Source organism: Leptonotus elevatus, chromosome 19, assembly GCF_054856555.1.
Source record: "Leptonotus elevatus isolate MCC_2025b chromosome 19, RoL_Lele_1.0, whole genome shotgun sequence".
NCBI classification, from domain to species: Eukaryota; Metazoa; Chordata; class Actinopteri; order Syngnathiformes; family Syngnathidae; genus Leptonotus; species Leptonotus elevatus.
The window spans coordinates 14,882,581-14,906,899 of NC_141257.1; the positions used below are offsets into that span (position 1 = coordinate 14,882,581).

Here is a 24,319-nt window from a genome sequence, read left to right on the forward strand (position 1 = left end):
GACATAATTGAACAGTAAAGAGGCTTTTGCAATTTATGCAGAACTGCCCAAAATGTCTTGCGAGGTTGATTTATTGAAACTAAAGGAGTCAACCCCAACCTTCTTACCTCAATATATAATATTCACCCAAACTTTTCATTTGGCACAATTGGTGTTTCCAAATTCAGCTGGTGACCTTAAGTTCTTTGTCAAATGCACCAGACTAAAATAAATGTCAATTATGTTTCCACTGCTCCGAAGACCAGCAGGCAGCTGCACATTTTATGCTGTTAAGTCAAGTTTAAGCAATTGAAGTGGTTGTCGCACCTGGTTCATCATGAATATCCAGAAAATCACTTGCATCATTCTTACAATTATATACATCTTTTTTAAACACCAGCGTCATTAGACAACATGAATGGCGCGACACTGGGGATGAGGGGCTATAGCCACTTGAGAAATCTGTGTAGCCCATCCCCCATTTTATTTGATATCCTAAAATACATTAATGATTTTTTTTTTTGCAGCTCGCTTTTAGCTCGGCGAGCGAGAGAAAAAAATAATCAGGAGCCATCCCTGCCAGGCGACAAGCAACTCTTGATACTATCCACACAGCGTCCAGTATACACAAGACCACTGCTCTACTTCCAGAATAATTACAAATAATGAATAGTTAAGCTTTTGCTAATTACATTCACCAACAGTTGAGTTGGAAATATCTTTAAATTCAGCTGGAAATATTTCAGTATGGCTAGAGACGCTGAAAGGCAAAGCGGTCTATAAAATATTCCTTTACACACAGAAAACACAAAATCATTGTTGGCTGAAGAAAATGCTTTGTTTACACATTCTATTGACATAACTTATGAAACAGTGCCAACGAAAATGCTTCAGAAGACCAAATTCTGGGTGCGCAGAAAACATAGCATTTGCAGTGCCAGAAACAAACTCAAAAGATGCCTCATAACATAATTACAAAAATGATTACACATGAATAGACGTTGAACTGGTTTTAAAAGGACATAAAAAAAACAACAATTGAGTTCTTCCAAGATTTATAAAAAAATCCTTTCATACTGTTTAGAACTAAAAATGGGCTTCAATGGAACAGTTGTAGAAATTACATGTGGATGAAAGCACATTCAGTGTTACCGATTTTCTGCTTGTCCAAAGAGTCCTGGACTGCTTATGCTCCCATCAAAATGATTCATCCCATTTTTTGAGAACAAGTTAACAACACTACAACAGTATGTGTTCAAGGAGCTGAACAGTTCTTGCAGCAACTCCAGTCCAGTGTCACTCCATACTATTTGGGTCTGCCTGCGCCATGTAGGCATCCAGTTCAGCATCTAAGTGACCTTTGGTCTTTGACATGTAAGCATCCAGCTGGTTGTCTAGTTGCTCGCGGGTCACTGATGGTCGGCCGATACCTCTGCCACGGCCACGTCTGCCGGCAAAACCGCCACGCCCGCGGAGACCACCACGCCCTGTCCACAAACAAACAACCAAATAGTGAGTGGAAAGAAAAAACATTTTAGAAAATTCAATCAACAATAGGGCCCGACCGATTAATCGGCCGCCAATTATAATCAGCCAATTATTGGCCTTCAAACATAGTCCAAAACAATCAGCCAATTGGGCCAAATGGCTGATTATGTACCCCTTAAAACATTATTGAAGAAAAACGAAGAAAGTTTCCAACGCCGCGAAAGTACCCTGTATGCACCATTTTGCTTGAGTAGCATTAGCAACTAGCAAGTATGTAGCATATGTTATTCTGTTGTCCCTAAGCGTCCTTTAAGTTGTTTAATGGCACCGCAGTTGGAGTTAACTGGAAAACTAAACACACGACGTTAAGAATTACATCCACCATTTATTTAAATACAAAACATGCTTCATTTTTAAAACATTGCTAGACTAGTGCTAATGCTAAACGCGAAGGGAGGATCCCATTCAAATGCTAACAGGAAGTTAGCATCGACTTCGGGAGTATTTTTCCTTCAAATGACGAATATTCACACACAAATGCTGTGGGAACACATACCCACAAGGTGAGATAACACTACGCAAAGGCACAAATTCTTCCCAATGTGTGAAAAACGAGTTATTTTAATATAATTCAATCAACAGCAACTTTCTTCTGTACTCACTTTAAGTGTGTACGCCATGGATGCATGGCACCACACTGCCCCTAAGAGGCCAAAATGCACAGGAACAGTCAGTATTTGTCCTTACCGTTTTTTTCAGTTGCTATTTTTTTTTGTTTATTTTATTCTTATTGTTTGGTTATAGTTTTATTTTGTTATATTTAAAGTTGATATTTCAAGAATTCAAATACTTTTTCTCAAAATTCAAGGATGGAAACATCTAAGGATTTCTTAACACACATTTCCACATGACATGGCACGTATTAAGACCCCCGAGATCCCAGGTTAGCACAATAAATCCCAAGACTTGTGAAAATAACACAAAATAAAAATATATAAAAGGAAAGGTTAATGCTTTACAGCAGTTGTAAACAAGAAAGAATGGTTTTATTATTGACACATAAATCTACACAATAACCTTGTATACTTCATGACATTTTTGATAAGGTCATTCAAAGCAGAGAATCTTAATAGCGAAAGTCTGTGTGAGACACCCATTGAAAAGGAATTGGGGGGCAACTTTTATGTATTATATATATATATATACACATATACATACATATATATACACACACATATATATATACACACACACACACACACACACACTTTTTAATAATCAGCAGATTAATCTGTAATCAGTACTTTTTTTCTACCGAAAAATCGGTATCAGCATGGGCCAAAAAAATTAAAATAAAATTCATATCGGTCGGGCCCCAATCAACACATGCAGAAAGAGTACCTCTGGATATTCCTCCACGGGGTGCTCCTCTCCCCATAGCTCCCCCTCGGCCAGGAATTCCCCCACGCTGCCGGCCACCTCTGCGTATTGCCATACGGCCAGCAGAGCCACGGCCTCGCATTGGAAAACCAGGAGCCATTCGCTTTCCTGCATTAAGAAGAAGAAGAAGAAAAACGACACTTTCATGCACTGAAAAGACACCCGATCTGAATATACGTATAAAACTTGTTCGGCACCTCTGAGGGAAAGAGCACCCCTCATCATTCCTCCTCTGCCTCTTCCGCGAAGTCCTCTGGTCATCCCACGCATTCCTCCTCTGCCACCGATGACGCCTCCGCGCATCCCCATGCCAACTGGCCGACCCAACCTGGCTTGGATGTTGCTCTTCCCCAGTCGTTGCTTCAGGCTCTGACAAATTATTTCAAACATGGTTTAAACCGATGATGCTTAGGTCAGTGTTCACTCTTGTGCTGCTTTTCCAGACTTTTGTGTCACACACCAGGAGATGGCAGAAACATCTTGATGTTGAACCGACAGATCTTGTTTAATGTATAAAAACAGTGAAATACAGTAATTTACCGCAACACCCACCATTAGTGTTATATTCCAACTTAGATTTATGGTGTACTAGGAAATGATAGGATACCTGTGAAGAAAACCTCACATTTTTGCCTGTGTATGCATGCGTCAGAGCAACATAATGTGGGGAGGAAAAAAGACTGGATATGCATGAACATGAGTACCTTTGGGAAGAAGCAAGGACCAACTGATCCATGATCATGGTCTACAGTATTTTCCTACAAATCACATGCAATTGCGAAGAACAGATTCAAGACAACCTCACTACAAGGTAGCTTCTTTTCAGATTAAAGTGGATTACAAAAGCATTTCCTGATTATTGTTTATCAATAACTACAGAAGTCAGTGAATAATTACCGTTTATATGCTGAAATCAGAGGTTTTTAGAGATACACTGATATGGTTTTCTCAGGGCCAATATGATACCAATTATTACTAGTCAAGGAGACTGATAACCAATATTTGGAGACGATATTCAATTTCAGTACAAGGGAAAAATTATTGGCGGTCAAAAAATTAAATTAATTGAAATATAAATTCCAACTCTTAACTTTGTTGGAATGTCTTAAAGCATATGTTAATTGAACAACTTTTCAGATTTGCAAAATGTCGATTTATTTATTTAAAATCTTAGACAATCGTCATATGTTTTAAAATTCTAACAAAAACTTCAGGGAGCTCCCAGGGTTATAAGTATGTCTTTAAAAATGAAATGAAAACCTAAACAAGTATATATATATCATAGAACGTGATACGTTTCTACTATAAATATTTTTTTCCGAAAATTTCAAAAATACCAGTAACTAAAATGTTAAACTTTCAGGTATCTTTGTTTTACTTTCAAACAAAAACAAAAGATGCAGAGAATTCCCAGGGTCACCAGCATCTCTTATAAAATTAACTGAAAACCTAAATAAATTTGTTTCCTGAGGTCAACAGTTTTAAATGGGCCCATAAAAAAAAAAAGAAAAAAGAAAAAAAGAGGCTGATACGATATTCGTCAAAATAATAAGCCAAATATCAACGCCGATAAATAAAAAAAATGGCTCCTAATGATTACTCGATTAATAAAATACTTGGAAGATTAATTTGATAATCAATTACTGGCCGATTAATCAATTAATTTTGACAGCTCTAATACAGACCACTCACTAACAGAGCAACATCGCTCATTATAAACAACCAGGACCTGGTTGTTCAACTTTTGGTTATCTTAACCACTGGTTAACCCCTAACTGCTGGTTAAATTCTTAACCCACTGTTGGACCAACATGACTCAAAGGTCAAGAAAACTTGCACCGAATCTAGTCGCAGAGATCGGAAGGACCACCACTGCCAGAACTCAGTCATGCCATGAACCGCATCATACTGAGGGATGTAACGATAACGGCAATATCGTGATATTAAAACTGCCACAATATATCGTCGTCAAGTCACGATATTAAAAGCAGCACATCTGTTAAAAAAAAGTCAGGTTGATTTCCATTTGTACAGTTCTAGCACCTCTGATGGCTAGTTTTTGGGGGGGGGGGGGCAGTTTAATTTTCACGAGGCATGTTTTGGCCCTTCTATGTTTAAAATCCACGCTACTGGTCAGATCAAGGGGAACATAATATGCTTGTGAAGTGAGTCAATATGTGGAGGAACTCAATGTGTGCGTGCATTAGCAAGTAAGCGCCTCAATATTAAGTGTTATTAGAGATTGTAGGTTGTTTATATGTATTGCTGATAAATACAAAAGCACAATATTGTGTTTTTTTTTATATGAGCTCTTTTTTTCTTTACAATATTGTGACCTTTTTTGTATCGCCAACCTCCCCATAATATTGTGATAATATCGTGATGTGTGGATATCGTTACATCCCGAATAGACATTATGCATGACTCGGCAAGTGTTAACAGATTGTAAGTAGCAATATAGATCGTAAAGATACCCAAATTACTGTGAAATTGTTTAGACACAAATTTTATATAGTTGACCACGTCGGAAAACCAAATGCTCTTGTTTGCAATCTACTTCTATTTTTAACTACTAACCTTGAAATTGACATAATATATGACAAGATTTATAATTAGACTTTTTGATGCCCAAAGGCACCATGAAGTCAGTGTTAGCCACTAAATAAATTGTATTAGCGGCCGCTGTAAGTCAACCAGTTTTGAACAATAAGACGGTGCTGTTAAAGTTAATGGTCGGTTAAATCGACTTAACCAGTGGTTAAGTATTTTTTGACCAACCAGACACTGTATGTTTACAACACCACCCTATGCCATAAGAAAGCCCAACGATCCTCAAGGCGCATACCTGTTTGTGACTCAGAGCAGCTTGCACCGAGGGGCGATTCTCCATCTGCTGGGCAAGCCGGCGATTGCGAGCACTGGCCATATGCTGTTGTTGCATGGTGGCCCGAATGCTAACCGCTGTGGGCTGCTTGTTCTTCAGCATGTTAGTGAAGCTTTGGAAGGTGGGAGGGAAAAGACGAGGACATGGGACACAGAAGAGGAGGAAGCAGGGTTCCAAATCAAGTCATTTCTCAAGTCACGGATGCGGCCACACTTACTGTGGTGGCTCATGTCACTTAAGATTCCATTTGAAGGCACTCTTCTCTCTCTCAAAAATATCACTACTTTTTTTTCTCAAACCAAGCATAATAAACACGGTAGAGATAGATAGATAGAGAGAGAGAGAGATAGAATAGAGAAAGATTTGATTTTAAGAATAGAAAGACAGAGAAAGTGAGTACAATTGCCACTTACTGGCCTCGAGCTGACTGGCTTTTTGGGTCATCCTGCAGTAGCAGAGGCCATGGACTACGTTTGGTTACTCGGCCTCTTACAGCAAGGACCATGACAAGGATGACATGCAGCAGGGGAAGGCTGCGCAGTCACGTCCAAGCGAGGACCGAGTGCCAGAACTTGTGTAGACAAAGAGAAAAGAGTAACAGAGCAGAAAGAGGAAATGTGCTTAACTTTAGCTGGTTTGAGAGAGTGAAAGAAACTTTTGGGATTTTTATAAAGTGCAACATCCCCACTCCATTCTATTGTGTATACTTCATGTATACTGTACCGTGTACATAACAGGGAGTGCGAGTGCCATGGAATTTTCAGGACAGTGGTCTGGTCCATCATAGGCCTAGCAAGTATTACCACTTCATCTCCCTTTGTGCACTGCTCACACATAGCGTTCGGCCTGGGCAAGCTCCTGTGGTGCCTAGCAACTTTCTTTACTCAGCTTATGCACCCAAAAATATTTACAGGTCCAACAAAGCTGAGTGAGCAGTGCACACACACGGATAATTCAAAACCGCATCCATTTTGGGCCAGGTCGCTGACAGTGGCCTTCTTCAGGGAGCAAAATCCCTCGATTCTGGTGTTAAAACTGCCGACAGGGTGCATGGCGCCTCACCGCTCGTTCAGGGACACTTTGGTGGTGCTCTTCAGGACCACTTTTTGAGAAGATGCAGCACTCATATTGATTGGATTCTGTTGCAGGTTCCTGGAAACACAATGAAAACAGAAGAAAGATGTTAAAGTGATAGAAAATGGTAATAATGAGACTATATCATAAAGGATCAATGTGACTGACTTATACGAATATAAATGAATCACAGATGACATTTCAAGATCTCAGCTAAGCTCACAAGCCCCCACAGTTCAGCATGTAGAACCATTCCAACCCACCATACTACCCTGATAACTGTTGAGAGCACCAAAATGTCACTTATAATATAACCCATATAAAAGGTCCAACATAATATAAATTCTACTGGGGAAATAACGTATGCTCAGCAGCTTGGATAAGAATGCCACCAACTGATTACTTATTGGTGAGTCGTGACCCACAGATAAACACAAACCGCAAAAATTCAATCACTTATGGCGTAAAGCAGAAATAACCAACACCACCTGTTTTTGTCATTCAATCGTTTGCCCACGTCTTACACAGCCCTAAAACACATGAGCTTAGTAGCACGTAATTTATTTGAGAGAAAAAATCCACTGAGCAAAATACATTATCAGATCACCCTGAATAAACAGCATTAAAATGTAGTAAGTCACGTAACTTCATTTAAACTTCAGTGGGTTAAACAATAATTAATAATTTGACTTACAATGAACGTTGCATTGGTCAAGAAGAACCAGCTAGCTAAACTTAGCGTCAAGAGCTAGCTTGTTCCAAAACCACCAGGCCGAGAGGGTGTTTTTATTTGTCCCTTTAGGTCGAAGAAAAACACTTCTCCACCAAACTAAGCGCAGAAAAAAAGAACGGCGAGTACTAATTGTTTTCTGATATACTACGACAAGAAAACGAGAAGGCGACTCTGACGAAGCGACTTCTTAAAATGGTGCTGCTTGTGAAGCTGAATATATCCCGAGAAGAAAATGGAGAGGCTTTATGTCACACGTCACGGTGACGTAGTTTCCTGTGTGTCTCTGCTCGACAATGAAAATGGCTTCTGCGGCAGTTGTTGACAGTTCCTCTGGTAAAGATGTTATTGCTGAGGGAATGTTAGACCTTCTAAAGCCAGCCATCCAACAATTAGACCTGCATGTACACTCTGTCAGGTAAACGTGCATCATAATCAATAATTCAATTGACGATAACTGATCGTCATCTGCATCACCTTGCTGCTAACTTCTGTCTCGTGACCCATGTCCGGATCTTCGTTAAGTATTTATTTTTCATGTGTATTTATGTTCTAATCTACAGAGAGAGCCAAGTCGAACTAAGGGAACACATAGACAATCTTGCCACAGGTAATTAGTTTTATTTTTGACCTGGCTGAATCCTGAATGAGACTTCCCCGATTATATACATACGCATATAAAGATAGCATAATATAATTTCACTATAATGTAACTTGGCCCAGTGTACAGCCGTGAAGAATGTAACATGAATTCATTATTGTACTAATATTTGACTTTGTGTTTGACATGTATTATTTACAGAATTATGCAGAATAAATGAACATCAAAAGGTGGCGCTTGATTTGGACCCATATGTAAAGAAACTTCTTAATGCAAGACGAAGAGTTGTACTTGTAAACAACATACTGCAGAATGCTCAGGTCGGTGTTGCATGTCTCTGGCAGACATATTATGTAAAATGTATTGTTTAATTGCTTGAGTACAAATAATTCTCTCGAGTGGCCGTTGAGTGTGAAATTAAACAACTAAGTAAATTTTTGGCTAACTGCCAATTTCTGAAAATGTGCCTCGTGAGCAAGACATTCTGAATTCCTGCTCCACTGTTACATGTTTCTGACCCCAATGGCGGAGCCTAGAGGGCCAATTCACTATGCAAAATTACGAATTCTTGCTTATAGTCACACTGTCAGAAATAGGAAGATAGTAAGACATTTACTTGGTTGTTTAATTTCACATTTGATAGGTAATCAAATCACCCTGTTCAGACACCGAACTATTTGTCTCTTTTATAAAAGATTTCTGACAAAAATGCTTTAAAAACTGAACTGAGTTTTTTGGGCATTTGTGTAAAATGCTGAAGGCCTGGATGTGTATGTTTGTGGCAGGCCATATTTTGGGAAAATGCCAGTGCTGATCTTCAGATGCTCTGAATTGTGAAATATAATGGAATTAGGGTTTGTTTGACCATTTTGTAGTTTCTCATTTTCCAGCAGTAGCTGGCAGGTTTGCGATACTATAAACAAGTTGTACAGATAAAAATGGATGTAAAAAAAGTAGCAAAACAACCATTAAAAAGAATAACATTCTGTTTTCAGGAACGTCTAAGAAGACTAAACCATAATGTAGCCAAAGAGACAGCACGGAGAAAGACCATGTTGGAGACCTCAGGAGTGTTCACCTCACGGACTCCCACTAAGCCTTGAGCAGCCACGCCCTCTACACAGCAACTACAGGTTGTCCCAATCTATTGACAATTCCAAGTTTACGTCACAAATCAAAATCAAAATGAAGGTGAACTCGATGAAAGGAAGCTCTCCGCTCATTGAAAAGCATTTGACTTTGGATCGTTGTCATTTGATTTGTGAGGATTATTTTGATTTCAATATGCGGTAAATGTTGTTTGACTACTATAATAATCTGCCTGGTTTGTATGCTAGTCACAGGCAAAAGCAATACAATACGCCGTTCATTTTCACCGTATAAAGGAAGCGTTTGCATTGTGTTGCATTGGGGAAATATCAGAAATGTTCAGAATTGTCAGGAAGGACACGTCATCCCAGAAAGTTGTACCTTGAGAAAGGTAACTCTTCCATTGAACTGAAGCGTGCTCTCTAGTGATATGCGGATGTCCTGCACTGCGTTATCTGATTAGTTTTGTCTTGTGATGAAGTGTGTGTTTCCAGTTATTCTAACCCCATCTATATAAGTATGTCTACCTACCTTGACAATGTGTCAGGTTCAAGCAACCTAGAACATTTAATAAACAACATACAAGGAAGGAAGACAAGAGACTTTGTTAAGATCATTTTTTTGCTCGCGAGGAGAACGGACAGAGATGTGCTCAGTTACAATCTCCTAGCTGCTCTGAGGCACACTCTCCCGAGCCCTCTCTCTTTTTATTTTTTTTATTTTTTATTTATTTTTTTACAGGGCGTTCCAACAACAAAATGTTTCAGTCCTTGTGATAAGGGCACAGTTCCTGTTCTGCAGCCGCAAGAGCACCAGTCATGCTTTGCAATACTATAAGAGTAAATATAGGATAACTTATGTACATTGATTCTAACAGAGTGGCAGCGTATTTGTGGTTTTCCCCTGCACACCACAGAAGTGGATTAGAAATAAAACTCAACTTTACTTCAAGAGGTTTCACATATGCATATCCATGTACATGAGATTTACTATTCGGGTAGTCATCTGTTTGTTACATTTCTTTTTCAGGCATCCAAACATATTTGGAACAACATATTATTAACTTTGACCTGTTTTTTATTTTATTTTTTATTTTAGTCACTAAGCATTCAACCATCCTCCACTTCATTCCTCATGCTGTGAATTACTGCAAGTAACATCTGAAGACTTTTCAAAGGCAAATACTCTGAATATTTGTCTTTGTCTTGCACCTGATTTCAGTGCTAATAAAGCATGCTAAGCATTAAAAAGTATGGTTTTCTTGAATTGTAAATGTTATTCCTGTCAAAAACGATATTTCAAATCTATTATGGTAATGTACATTGGCAACATTGAAAAAGTTATTTATCTAAATACTGTACTTCTGGAATTAACTATATTAGTTCTGCAAGTTGGAACAGTTACGATGCCTCTAGCAAAACTCAAATAAAACGTTAATGATCATGCAACTTGGAATTTCCTCCGAAGCCGTCCACTCAATTGTTTGCTTTGAGTCTTTTTTTAAAAATGAATATTAATAAAAATATATGTTCGAATCCATTGGATCTAAAACTTTTTACAATAAGTACCACCCAAAAATATTGTGTACTCCAAATACCACATCACGATTAATGTTAAAATGTAGTAGACCTAAAAAATACATTTTATTCATAAATATAGTAAAAGACACTTTTATGGACACAGCCTGAACAATGACACTGAGTTTAAATATATAAACTAGAAAAGTATGTTATTATTCAATTAAAAATAATAAATAGAAGTTGTACCTGAATCAATTATTAAAAATAGATTTTTTAAAGATTAAATGCAAAGCTAAATACAACTGAACTGTACTCAGGCAGTGATTCTTACAAGGACCACTAGAGGGAGCCCATTGCTTGCTCAACTTTTTGGAGTTACTATCTGGTGATACATATTAGGTACATATGCTGTATTTCACAACATGATAACAGGTTTGTTAGAAGAGTTTGAGTTTCCTTAAACAATCCATGGCTTACAAAATTACAAAATACACCTTCCTGTTTGCAAATGACATTTTTCCGAATGGAATACTACGCCAATAAAAGTCTAGCAAAGCAAAGATTTTAGATATTTAAAAAAAAAAGAGTCTTAATTTACAAAAATGTCATAACAGTTGACACCAATCATAAATGGAAATTGGGTTCATTGAGAAATTACAATAAATGTGTTTGAGAGGACAAAAGTAAACAATTAAAGTAATGTGGCTGCACAAATGTGGACACCTTGAAACAGGCGATGCGGCTGTGCTCAGAATTAACCAACCTCATATTAAACTCTGCTTTAAATGAGAGTGAGGCTGCACACACCTGACACTATTTGAAGTGCCGCTGATTAGCCTAAAATAAAGTCCAACTTTTCTAGTAGGCTTTTCCTGGCATTTTGTAATCACATGTAATCTTAAAACACAAGCCATGGTCTGTAGAGAGCATTAACAGCATCAAAGGGCTCTTATTATTCAAACACCAGTCAGGAAACACATGCAAAATAATTTCAAAGACATTAAATTAAATATACCATGGAATAGAGTAAACACTTGTCATTATCACGTGGGGGAAATATGGCACAACCGTGTCAGTCCCAAGTGGATGTCCCTCCAACTGTAACCCATTGATGAAAATACGAGAACAAGACTAAGGCTGCCACGAGGTCAACAATAACATTGAATAAGCTACAGAAATTTATGGTAAGTACTGGCTGTTTAGTATATGTAACAACAATCTCCTGTCTTCTCCCTACAGTATGTCTCACCGTGGGGTAGGATGGCAAGATGGAAGCCTTATGATACAAAAAACAGAAACAAACATACAAGCCTGGCTCCATTTTGCAAAAAGACACTTGAAATATCCCAAAAGTGAGATAATGATCTGATGAAACCAAGGTTGAACTTTTTGGCCGGAATTCCAAAAGATTCATGCATTGGGACTGTTTTTCTTCAGGCACCTTCAAGCTACATTTAGCCCAAATTTTTTTTTTCATAGAACTACAAAATGTAATTGTCCATAAATGTGCAAATAATATTTATGATGCAGAAGAAAAAGGCCAAAGAAATAAATGGGACACTGAATTGAACACCTTTCTACATCTGTAATCTACATCTTATACAGTGTATATACATGTAAAACCTAAAGACCCAGTGTGTTGTCCCTAGAACAATCTAGTGGTCGAAGAATAGCATTAGAAGCACACATACTATAAGGTGGCTTAGAGCAAGGTTATTTTAGTTAACTAAAACCAACGAAATAACAAAAACATAAATTCAAAAAACATTTTCGTTAACGAAATAAAATGAAAACGAAAATGCTTTTTAAAAAACAAACTCACTGAATCTACATTTTACGTTTACAAAATTAACTAAAACTAATAATTATAGTCAAAATGTCCTTAGTTTTCGTCTTTGGTAATTAATTTAATACATGAGCCTTTGGGGTTGATTTTAAATGTGATTAAAGCATATTTATTTCGATATTAACTGAAATAAGGACGTTTGAAAGGAAGATTGCGGCGAAACTTGGCAGCTCTAGTAAGGTGAGACTCCAGCCATGTAATATAATTACTGATTACTAGACCTACGATTATGTATATATATATATATATATATATATATATATATAAAATATGTGTATGCAATTCAGCATATTTTTGTGCATACTATTGGCAATCAGTCGGTTTTTTAAATGAATTATTAGTTTACCACTATATAGGTGCTAGGGATCACTGAATGTGCCTTTAAACACCTTTAAAAACAGAATACAATGATTTTCAAAACATTTTCAACCTACTAAATATTCATTTGAATACACTACAAAGATGAGATTTTTTAATATTTCTAACTTATTTCTCATTCTGACACCTGAGGGATGGAAGGTTATGGGCATTCAATGTTGGTGATGTTATGGACCATAGATGATAAAATCCCCAAATTCCTTGCAATTGTACAATGTTGGATTTGCTTATGTAGTTGTTTACAAAGGGGTGAACCTCGCCAAAACCTTGTTTGTGAACAACTGATCCTTTCGGGGTGCTCTTTTTATACCCAAGCATGACACTCACTTGTTTACAATTTACCTGTTTACTTGTGGAATGCTCCATACAGGTTTCTCAACTTTCCTATTTTGTTGCCTCTGTACTTTTTTGGAATGTGTTACAGGCATCAAATTCAAAATGAGAGAATTTGTGCAAAACACAAACAATGGTGTTCAGGTTGAACATTAAATATCTTTTCTAGTATTCAAATGAATAATAGTTAAGGATTTGTACATCAGTTATGTATTGTTTTTATGTTCACGTTTTACTAAACGCCCCAACTTAATTGGAATCTGGGTTTGCAATAGCAATCCATGCATCCATTCCCTCGGGGAGCTGCAAGCAGTAGAGTGATGATACCAGAGGAATCTGATCTCAAGTGCTAAGTCTGTGCAATGACCATAGCGACATTATTGCTGTACCTTAGGTTTTTGACACTGAGTTTACAATTGCGTACCATGCAGAAAAATGCCAGTATTTTGAAGCCAATACGTGAATGAGCGGTGAAACTAATTGATCACTTGTTTTGAATGAGCTAAACATTTTCTCCTTTGATTGATCAACTCTCACATTCCAATATGTCTTATATCGTCTTATATGTTTCATAAATTCATTACTAAAATCACCTCAGGTTGCAGTTTGGATTTCTTTATTAGGACATAAATCTCTGGTAAAGTGGTGTCAAATATGTCAAAAGTTTGACCACTGCAGTCCATACTATAAAAAAAAACATCACTGAAAACCAATATTCTCAGTCTACTGTAAGCATGTTAACAACAATGGTGACTTACATGTGTCCTTCTTTTCTAAAAACTAAAACATTTCATTAATGCTTGTCGTCATAACAATGTAAAAAAGAAAAATAAATCACAGCGATGCATATTTATTTAATGGTCATTTGAAAATGTAATTATGTTTTACCTGCTATTGTATGCCTGGTCGATTGTTAAAGTTGTATTTTATCAAAACATACTGCAGTATTCATTTACCTTAACTAACTAGTAACTAGTTACCTTCAAAAACAATTTCACTTCACGGTACATAGCTATGTTTAATCAGTGCATTCACGATAATAGACCGAAAAGTTCGAGAATCAAGTTAAAAGCATGTGCAAATGTTGAGTTCTGTCCCACTTTGTGGTATAGTTGTAATTCGCGCCCATGTAAATGTATGTTGGGGGAGCGCTAATCTCAGCGGCGCCACCTTAAAGAAAACAGTCTCGCGGGCCTGTCAATCTCGACGAACCAGACAGACCCTGGCTGGCAGCGTCGCAGTGAAAAACGCTTTGTAATTGGCTGAGAGCGACCGTGCGTATGAGAGCTGGCCTGCTATTGGCTGAAGCATGTCGCGACACTGACGCGCACGATGTCTCCCCTCTATTGTTATTGTGTTGTGCGCGTGAGGAACGGGCAGGATGCACGAGGAGACAGCAAGACTGATAAAATGATAAAGCTAGTGTGAGACACTTAAGCTAGCGCAGTGTCGCACATGAGACATTTAAACCATTTAGCAACAGTTCATGGAAGTATCGCTGGTGTGATAGTCAGTGCTAAAACCAAGCTAATGTAGAGACGAGTAAACATTAATACTAGCTGGTCAACACCACTCAGTAGACTTGAGGCAATTGTCGGCGGTCTTTTCCTTCAAGTTCTTCTCTTCTCTCCGTCTGATGTGTAAGTATTATCAATTAAATGTGAACGTTGTTCCACCAGCTTTCGCTTACGTTCCAAACAGAAGATATAACCTAGATTTGGAAGTGGAAGTTGGTGTTATTAGCTCGATAAATAATTGTTATCCTTATGTTGAGCAAACGCCGCGCTGCTGCCTCAATCTTTCCCGGGTTCATTCCAGGTGATGTTGTGCTCACTATTTAATTAGAACGCTTCAAATCGGCCATGTATTTTATCAGGTAAACTTCAGGCATAGTACTAAATATTACTAAACGGACTGCACATTTTCTGTCATGGATGGACAGTACAGCACTGTATGTATATATATATATATATATATATATATATATATATATATATTTAGATGTCGACGGCGCCGGTTACATGTTGGTGACGCGTGTATATCGATATTATGGAGTCAATGGGGGGAAAAAACCCGGACATCACACACAGATTTATTTGATCAGATAGGTGACAGTCAGTATCACTTTATGTTTACTGGAAATTATTGGTTTAAGTTTTCATTTGGATTACTACTGGGTCGTCCAGCTGTCGAGCTCAGGGCCTGTAGGATGAACATACAGAAGAGTGTATTAGATGGGGAGGGGGGCGGGGGCAGCAACAAAAACCTGTGACTGTCTGTAGAGACTGCTACGGAGCCCCAGATATGACATGGAAAAAATGATGCCACGACATAAATAATTTATGACCACAAAATACTGAATAGTGGTCACAATATATGAATTGGTGGCCACAAAAGAGCACGCACAAAAATAAAAATATTGATTATTATTATATTAAATTCCATAAACAACTTGGACGTGCAAACGGAGTGCACCTCCTACCACCTAGCCTACAATGCCAGGTTTTTCAGAATGTCTTTGTAGCTCATCCTCAGCCTAAAATAAATGTCACCTGTCCATTGTCTTTAGCCCTAGCATTTACTTCTACCTTGTCATTTCTACAGATGGTACGCTTGATTTGCTTACTCAGTTGTCCAGTACGGAGCCACAGCTACTTCAAGGGCGCAACTTACTATTTCAATCGCATATTTTAAGTATTTTGGGGCCACCAATTAGTATTTCATGCACACGTTATCAATAAGCTTCTTTTTTCCTCTGTCAAGTAGAGTTGCGTAGACTGCTACGATATACAGCTGTAATTTTCTGGTATACAGTACGGATTTCAAAGTTCTTGTTAGTGTTGTATAGGCCTACCAGTGTCTTGTGTACCCCAAACCTTTTTTTCATGTCATGAGTTTCAGACTCACCCTTACGCGTTGATAGTTCTCCAAAAGTAGAATGTAACACGATGTGTCTCCTAAATTTTAACATTTCATACTCAGGCATTTTCTTCTTTAATCCGATTAAACATAAAAATAAATATGTTGCCTTAAAATAAATAAGTAATATAATACAATGAAATCATAATAAATATTAAACCTTCCTTTGTTATTTAAAATACATTTACCACAAAAACTGGAGCTCTTTTGAATACTTTCGCTTTAAACAGGCATTTAACCTTTAACAGAAACAAAACACTTTATGAAAATAATATTAAGACCCACTATAGAAGTTTATCCTTCTATGAGTCAGTTAACTGAGGTTTAATGAGACCCTTGAGCTGACATGCGGCTGTGCCACAGCTTATTGTCTCCCCGGAGAAACAAGTTGTTGCGCACTAATACCATTGTATTGACATGCTTATGAAATTATTTATTTACTGATCATTTTGGGAATAAATTATTAAATGTTTCCACTTTCCACGTACCCCCTGCAATGTGCTTGCATATAGGGGTACAAGTTCTGTACCTATGGTTGGGAAGCACTGTTGTATACAACACACATGACATTACATCAATGTTATCTTTGGTAATCGAGTTTTAATGGCTCCTATGATATAACTGCTGTTTTAAGAACATATTACTTAGACAACAGACAAATACATGATAATAATCCAGTACAAATTCATAGCTCAGACAAAATTTTATTGCCAAATCTCTCTATCTTTGTAGAAACAGCTTTTGTATTGCATCTCGGTTGAGTGTGTATGTTGTGGCCGGATGGTTACAAGACTATAGATATACAAATATATACATAATGGAACTTCTTATGTCAGACATAATCCAACTCAGGTCCAAAGACTCTGATCTTTCAGGGCTTGACACTGCGACCAATTCACCCGCAAATGCAGCCAACTTGACAGTGTGTGCTGGTAAAAGATTTCATCCGTTCACACAGCACGAGTACATATGTTTTAGTGGTGCATCGGCTCATCTTTGAGCCATGATCTGTACGGATCAAGTACCACGGTTCTGGTCGTACATAGTCCGTGGAACGTGCTGCGAAGGACTTCAAAACAGAAGCCAACTAATACATTAACGTCAATGCAATTGCTTTGGTAGACTTGTATTTTAAAGTTGATCCTCACAGCGCATGGAAGCGTAGCGGCTCAACTGGCGGCTAGCGTCCTCACTCAACTTCATCAACACAACGCCATCCTGAAATCATATTCTATCGCTAATTAATAGGGCCCGACCGATTAATCGGCCGGTTATTGCCCTTCAAACATCTGCCAAAACAATCGGCCAATTGAGCCAAATAGCCGATTATTTTATGGAGGACCAAAACTGCCAAAATTCAAAATAAATAAATGACTAAAAGTTAAAATAAAAAGTGATATAAAAAAACATAATTAAAATTAAAAATTACATGTAAAAAAATGTAAAAAATATAAATGAAAAAAATTAAATAAATATATATACATAAATAAATATTGTGTATTAAATTTTTGAGTTATATTTTTTCTATATCCGTTTTTATTTTCTGTCTTGAGTCCAACCCAAGACACGCTTAGGAGCGCCCCGTCATTTGAATAACATTTCGACCTGGCAGTATGGACCAAAACTGCCAAAATTAAAAATAATAATAATAAATAAATGACTAAATGTGAAAATATAATTAACAAATTAAATACAAATGTATTTATTTATGTATATATATATATATATATTATATATGTATATATATTTTTTTTTAAATAATAGGCCGATTAACTCTTTGACCGCCATAAACGTTATAAAACGTTTAGCATAAACCTAGGGAAGGGCGCCGAGGACGTTAAAAGACGTCCCCTATGTTTTTTTTGGTTTTTTTTTGGAAACGGGTGCAGGAAAGCCTTGGGCAGCTGTGCTGAAAGTATCAGGCAGATCTGATTAGTAAAAGACTCGTTTTGGCCCCTAGAGGGCAGCGATGACTCTCTTTGCACAAGGTTGGATGGGCCGCCCACCGTGGGCGTCAGTAGAAGACGTGAGGCGGAGCTAGAGTGTTGAGGAGACAATGGCTGATGAAGCCACAATGGCTGACCAAGCAACCGGTTGCAAGCAGCTCACGCTTGAGCATTTTTTTCAAAGACGGAAAGCATCAATCAATACTAAAAAGCGCATTGATGTCGACGATGATGATGACTCCGAGCTTGACGCCAAAGTTGGAAGCCTTGACGCGACTGTTATGATCACGTAGTAAGCCTCACCGGCTAAGCGCGGCTAGCGCGGCTAGCGCTGCTAAGGCCGGAAAACGCGCACAATAACCGACCGGGTACTTCTACACAATCGGACATTCGATCGGGCGATGGAGAGTTGGCATCGACCAATGCAGATTGATGATGATGATGATGATGATGATGACTCCGAGCTTGACGCCAAAGTTGGAAGCCTTGACGCGACTGTTATGATCACGTAGTAAGCCTCACCGGCTAAGCGCGGCTAGCGCGGCTACCGCTGCTAAGGCCGGAAAACGCGCACAATAACCGACCGGACATTCGATCGGACAATGAAGAGTACCCCGAGTCCAATGCATATTCATCGGAGGAGCGGGTACAGTCTGATCACGGAGAAGACACTGTTTCTGGACTACGATGCCACCATGAATGGAGTGGATAAAATGGATCAGAACATCTCTTACAACCCGGTGTAGCAACTGAAGGACATGAGGAAGCCAGACGTACACCACCGTAACGTAACCGTAGCATGATCCTGATATTAGACTTGATGGCAACACACACTGCAGTATATACTGCAAGAAAGTGGAGCACGCGAAGAGGCAATCTGTTGTGCAAATGCTGTTGCGTCTCCTTGCACGCAGGAGAGTGTTACAAAAAGAAAAACTGTCGTTGAAACATCCACATATTTGTAAATAGCACCACAGTTGCACACATTTGTAAATAGTTTGCCAAATTGTTGTCAAATTGTTACACTGTTGAATGTAAATAAACGTATTTTGCTATCAAAAAACACTTTTTCATTCTTGGTGGTAGTGTTTTATAGACACTATTTAGGTGTTTGTGGCATCATTCATGGACAAAAAGAAGTGTAAAATTCACTAGAATGCATGAAATAATATCGTTTCACTAAAAGCTTGATTTCTCCGTATTTTGGTCCAAAACAGGCGAAATTGGGTGAAACTAACCATTTTCTATTGTTGATTACTAAAGAACGGAATAAGATAGAAACAAACTTTTTTTTTCTGATGAAAGATGAAAGTCCAATCTTTCATATGGTAGTACGTGTGTTTCCATAGTCCGAACAGAACATTTTCTGTGGACCTTGAAAGATCAGTCAAAATGCTTAAATCGGCTGGCACTGACGGCATCCCTTTTCTGAAAACGTCTGGCAGTCAAAGAGTTAATCTGTAATGGGTATTTTTTTCTGCCAAAAATCGGTATCGACATCGCCCTAAAAAAATGCATATCGGTCGGGCCCTAAAGACGCTAAGAAACTGCTAGTTACTTAGTCTGTCATTATCATCATTCATTGTATGATATGGCACAAGTTTCCACTAGCCACTAACGGGAGCGTAAACATTGACAGCGTTCAGTGAGCCGCAAGCTGCATTCGAATACTGTTGAACATTTCAAACATTAAACGCTAATAATTGCAAATGTCTAAACAATGTGGGCTTTCTATCAGTGTAAAAAGCTGACATACATTAAAGGGGAGATCTTTAGTTTTCACTCAGAAATAAACACTTCTTAAACACTGGATGTATACACATGTAATCCTTCTCAATCAACACCTCTGGGCTTCTGTTAATGTGTGGTGGTGATTTTGTCATCATCCACCACCACCTCAGCCTGTATTTTGCCATTTTGTTGTGTTTTGCCATGAGAGGGACGTCTGTGGGCGGAAAGTCTATGTTTACCCCTCCAGCCAATCACAGAGCGGGGGGCGTGTCGCTGAAGGCAGGCGCAATGTTGAGAAGAGTGGGGGTTGAGCCATGAGAGGAGTCAGTTTTGAATTGGTTGTTTACAAACACAAACGGTTGTGTTTACAAACACAAACGGTTGTGTTTACAAACACAAACGGACAAAACTAAAGACCCCACCTTTAAGAAGAATGATGGGTGTGAAATCACTTTGCTTTGGTCCAACTAGTCACTTCTTTTCACAATACCTATTCAACACTTCCATCCTTCATTCTAGTTGTTGGTAAACCAATGAATCAAAATAAAGAATAAACCTGTCTTTCCTATATATAATTCTTACATTTACCATAACATTTACCACCAAAAATTGGAGCGCTTTTCCATTAGTTTCCTTTAAACAGGCATTAAAGCTACTGAAGGCAGAACATTTAATTTAAATTTGCTACTGATGTATCTCAGCGAATTTAAAGGAATATGTGGGTTTAGTGACGCTGTGTATGTCAAATTGAGAGCTATCTTGTGTTTATCACATTGTGTTGGAAGTTTGGAACAAATGTAATCTTCCTAAAGCCGTCTGGTTGGACCTTGGAGGCATTCTGCAAAGATAAGTTGTACGAAGTGCATTGACCCACTGGTTCGGAAAAATGATAACTAGCTTGTTAGAAATGATTTAACAGTCCTCCTAACAATGGGTATCTTGTCGAAAGTTTGGTAAGCGGGCCGAAGGAAAGAGTCAGTGCCACCACCAAAGCAGGTGTAACTCGTAAAAATGTCTTATCCACAAAAGTTACAATCAGGCAGCTACACGTGAGCTTGCTAGCTCTGTCAGTTCATGGCCGGGGCGATCTCAGATGAGCAAAGGGTCACAGACTTAATTTTCCCGTGGACCCAAAGTGCCCCCCAATGGTCACAAAATGATACAGCACAAAGTCAACATATACATGAATGTGATATGTTATATCGGGAGCATTGATCTAATGGAATAGGGATGTAATGTAACGATAACCGCAATATCGTGATATCGCGATATTAAAATTGTCACAATATTGTCGTTGTCATGCTACAATATTTAAAGCACCAAATGTCCATCAAAAAACGTTATTTTTCACCGGCTTCAGCCAAGCACAGCATTATGAACTACATAGACTATGATACTTTGTGCTGCTGAGCCAATAGTAACATACGCTGTGCATTGTTTACAAAGCAATTAAAGGTGGCGGAGGGCAGCGACCATGTTGGCATAGTGGCATGGATACATGGATATAGGAGGGTTGCAATCACGTGATTCCGGCGGCGCGCAATTCAAATTCAACTGGGGGTCAGAAAGTAGGGAACACCCATTGAAAATGATGAAAAGTGACTATGCAAAACTGCCATAAATTCATTCGTTGGCTGAGTCTGGACATAGCCGGTACGCTCTAAAAATAGTAAAATATGTGGGATATGATCCTTACACTCTGAGGAAAATATATTTTTCCGAACTCGTGTCGGATTTGCCTGGTGTGGATGCAATCGACATCACGAGCGACCTTGTCCTCCAGACATCGTACTACACCGCTAGCCAAATGAAGGCGTATAGAAGCCTGGAGGCTTACAACTATTTCGTGTGTGGTTGGGTCAGCGAACTCCGATCAAAAGAAGCACTAAATGACTGCCATCTTGTTTTTGCTCGGGTGAGTAAATGATTCAGAATCATTCTCTTTTCAACTCAAATGTACACAAACGTTTCACTGGCATCAGGCTACAAGCTAGCTGGCTAACTGTTACGACTGGTCTTAAATGACTTAAACGGTCAAACAGTGACTCATCAGTCAGTTCTGTAATTATGTAGACGTCTTGTGAATGAACCAAAGCTCAAGTATAAGTATATATTTTAGTGGTGGGAATCTTTGAATGTCTCACGATTCGATTCATTTCCGATTTTTGGGTCTGCGATTCGATTCAGCGCGAAAGTAGCTTTTTTTTTAGACTGCTTTTTTAGACTGCTTGGTACAGCCATAAACAGCATTTTCTCAACTTTTTCCTATGGGCAAATTACTTCCTGCCCCCATCTGGGGTTGGGCTGCTTGTCGTGACGTCACATGAAACCCACTTATAGCAGAAAACTCAGAGGTTGATATACAGGTGCTCGTCAAAAAATTTGAATATCCCCGAAAAGTTGAATAATTTCCGTAATTCCATTCAAAAAGTCAAACTTTCATAGATTATAGATTCAGGGCTCACAATTTAAGTGATTTCAAGTATTTATTTGTTAATTGTTACATTATTTGGTCTTCCAGCTAAAAAAACAAACAAACATGAATACAGGATGTCAAAAAATGTGAATAATGTGAAGAAATCACCATGCATACTTCCCATTGTTTTGCATGAGAAAAAAGATGGATGGATGGTATTTTCAAAACGATATGTCAATCTTCAATAGTTGGTTGGATTCCCTTTGCCTTAATCACTGCCTTAATGCGCCGTGGCATTGCCTGTTTGTTTTTTTTGGGTCTGTTGGCCCTCATTTTCTTCCTGATAGTACTGTATTTGTGTTCCTTGTTTTAATTTTGTAATACATTACTATTACTATACTGGAAGCCCAAATAATGTAAAAATAAACAAATAAATACTTGAAATCACTTAAGTTATGTTGTGGGCCCTGAATCTATAATTTATGAAAGTTAGATTTTTTTTAATGGAATTACGGACATTATTAAATTTTTAGAGAATATTCAACATTTTTGACAAGCACCTGTATATAGTATCATGAGCTTGTTTTATATATATATATATATTGCCAACACCACCACAATATCGTAATAAATATCGTATCGTGAGTTTAATGTCGTGATAATATAGTATTGTGACATTTGGATATCGTTACATCCCTTATAAATAATTGTGAAGAGTCAGATTATTGCATGTGCTTGGGACATGACTCTTCACATACAGACTAAATGCACCTTAATTGGTGGCCATTCTGTCCCTATCGTTTTTACTTGTTCTTCTTGTTGCCTTACTTGTTGCTGTAGCCTTGTTGCTCTCAGCAGCCAGAACAAATGACCACTTCTAGATCTCCTGCATGTGGACTAGCCTTGAGATAATTTTTGTTGTGAATATAGAAATGGTCTTGACTTTGGCCTGTGAAAGTGCAAGTGAAATGTCAAAATGTGAACATACAAAGAATATTTTATATTGCAACAATACCAATAGAATTTGCATTCTTATCTTGCATCTTTTAACGATGCATCTCCATCCACTTTATTAACAGGGACTGATTCAGAACTGGGCCATCATGATCCCAGTGAACCTTCTGGTCACTCACTGGCTGAACAACTTAATACCAGGTAAGCAAGACCACAAACGCATTTTTAGCATTTTAATTTAATAACGTGTTTAAACTTATGTCAAGTTAAACGTGCCTGTAGTTACATAATTCCTAATTCAACATTTTCAGAAACATATACCTCTAAAGATATACAAGACAGAGGAATCTCATGTCACTTCACGTGCTATGATGCGATTTGATTGTACATGCATCTTATTTCTTAACTGTCAGACTACATATCACTTTTAAAGCAGTACTATTTGTAAGGTCCCATATTTCCATGATTCAAATAAATAACAGATGTAAGTCAGCTATGATAGACTGCAGCTCACCCATGAGCTTATGTGCTATAGAAAATGGATGAACAAACAACTTCCATTATCTTAAATTGAAGAGGTGTATAAATTAGAATTCATCATTTGGCAGAAAATTATGTTATTCGGCATTCCAAAAAGCAACTAGACTATGTGCAATTCCTGCATAAATTGCGTGGGAATGCTGGAAGCTGAATGCTAATAGCTGAATGCTAAGCTGAATGTTAATGAAGCATATTGAAAGATAAATTATGTCAAAATTACAAAGTATTAATTGTAGATGAAAGATAAATGAATAAAAAGAACACTTGAATCTGGAAGACGTGAATTTTTGAAGCAAGTTGAAATTTATATGGAAAAGTGTTATCTGAAAGTACCCTCCATTTATTTACATGGAAAAGTGGAACTATGATAATCAGTTGGGATACATTTATATCCCATAGCGTAATTGCCATGGACAGATTTGCAATGTACAGCCGGAGGTGGGATTCGAAC

General features: G+C 38.0%; 3 protein-coding genes across 5 annotated transcripts in view; 2 read left to right on the forward strand and 1 right to left on the reverse strand.

Annotated features, from left to right (window-relative positions):
* Positions 1-795: 795 nt before the first annotated feature.
* On the reverse strand, positions 796-7,852 carry chtopa (chromatin target of PRMT1a). 2 transcript variants are annotated; one of them, XM_086062771.1, is made up of 6 exons: positions 7,560-7,852; positions 6,515-6,943; positions 5,753-5,903; positions 3,105-3,276; positions 2,869-3,015; positions 796-1,466 (listed from the first exon to the last, which is right to left on the reverse strand). In XM_086062771.1, the coding sequence occupies exons 2-6, from the start codon at positions 6,625-6,627 to the stop codon at positions 1,276-1,278; spliced, it is 774 nt and encodes a 257-aa protein (XP_085918897.1). In that variant the 5' UTR covers positions 6,628-6,943; positions 7,560-7,852; the 3' UTR covers positions 796-1,275. The 2 variants fall into 2 exon arrangements, with proteins under 2 accessions (XP_085918897.1, XP_085918898.1); XM_086062772.1 differs by having other exon boundaries at positions 6,854-6,943; positions 7,560-7,851.
* Positions 7,848-10,824, forward strand: snapin (SNAP associated protein). 2 transcript variants are annotated; one of them, XM_086062774.1, is made up of 5 exons: positions 7,848-8,013; positions 8,159-8,205; positions 8,398-8,516; positions 9,192-9,329; positions 10,027-10,824. In XM_086062774.1, exons 1-4 carry the CDS (start codon positions 7,892-7,894, stop codon positions 9,297-9,299), a joined length of 396 nt encoding a protein of 131 aa, XP_085918900.1. In that variant the 5' UTR covers positions 7,848-7,891; the 3' UTR covers positions 9,300-9,329; positions 10,027-10,824. The 2 variants fall into 2 exon arrangements, with proteins under 2 accessions (XP_085918900.1, XP_085918899.1); XM_086062773.1 differs by having other exon boundaries at positions 9,192-10,824.
* A 3,857-nt stretch (positions 10,825-14,681) lies between these two features.
* The window catches only part of smad10a (SMAD family member 10a), a 43,032-nt gene continuing 33,394 nt past the window's right edge, over positions 14,682-24,319 (forward strand). The window contains exons 1-2 of the mRNA XM_086062424.1: positions 14,682-15,002; positions 23,454-23,529. Coding sequence (XP_085918550.1) covers positions 14,999-15,002; positions 23,454-23,529 — 80 coding nt within the window. The 5' untranslated portion in view covers positions 14,682-14,998. The remainder of the gene's footprint in view (positions 15,003-23,453; positions 23,530-24,319) is intronic.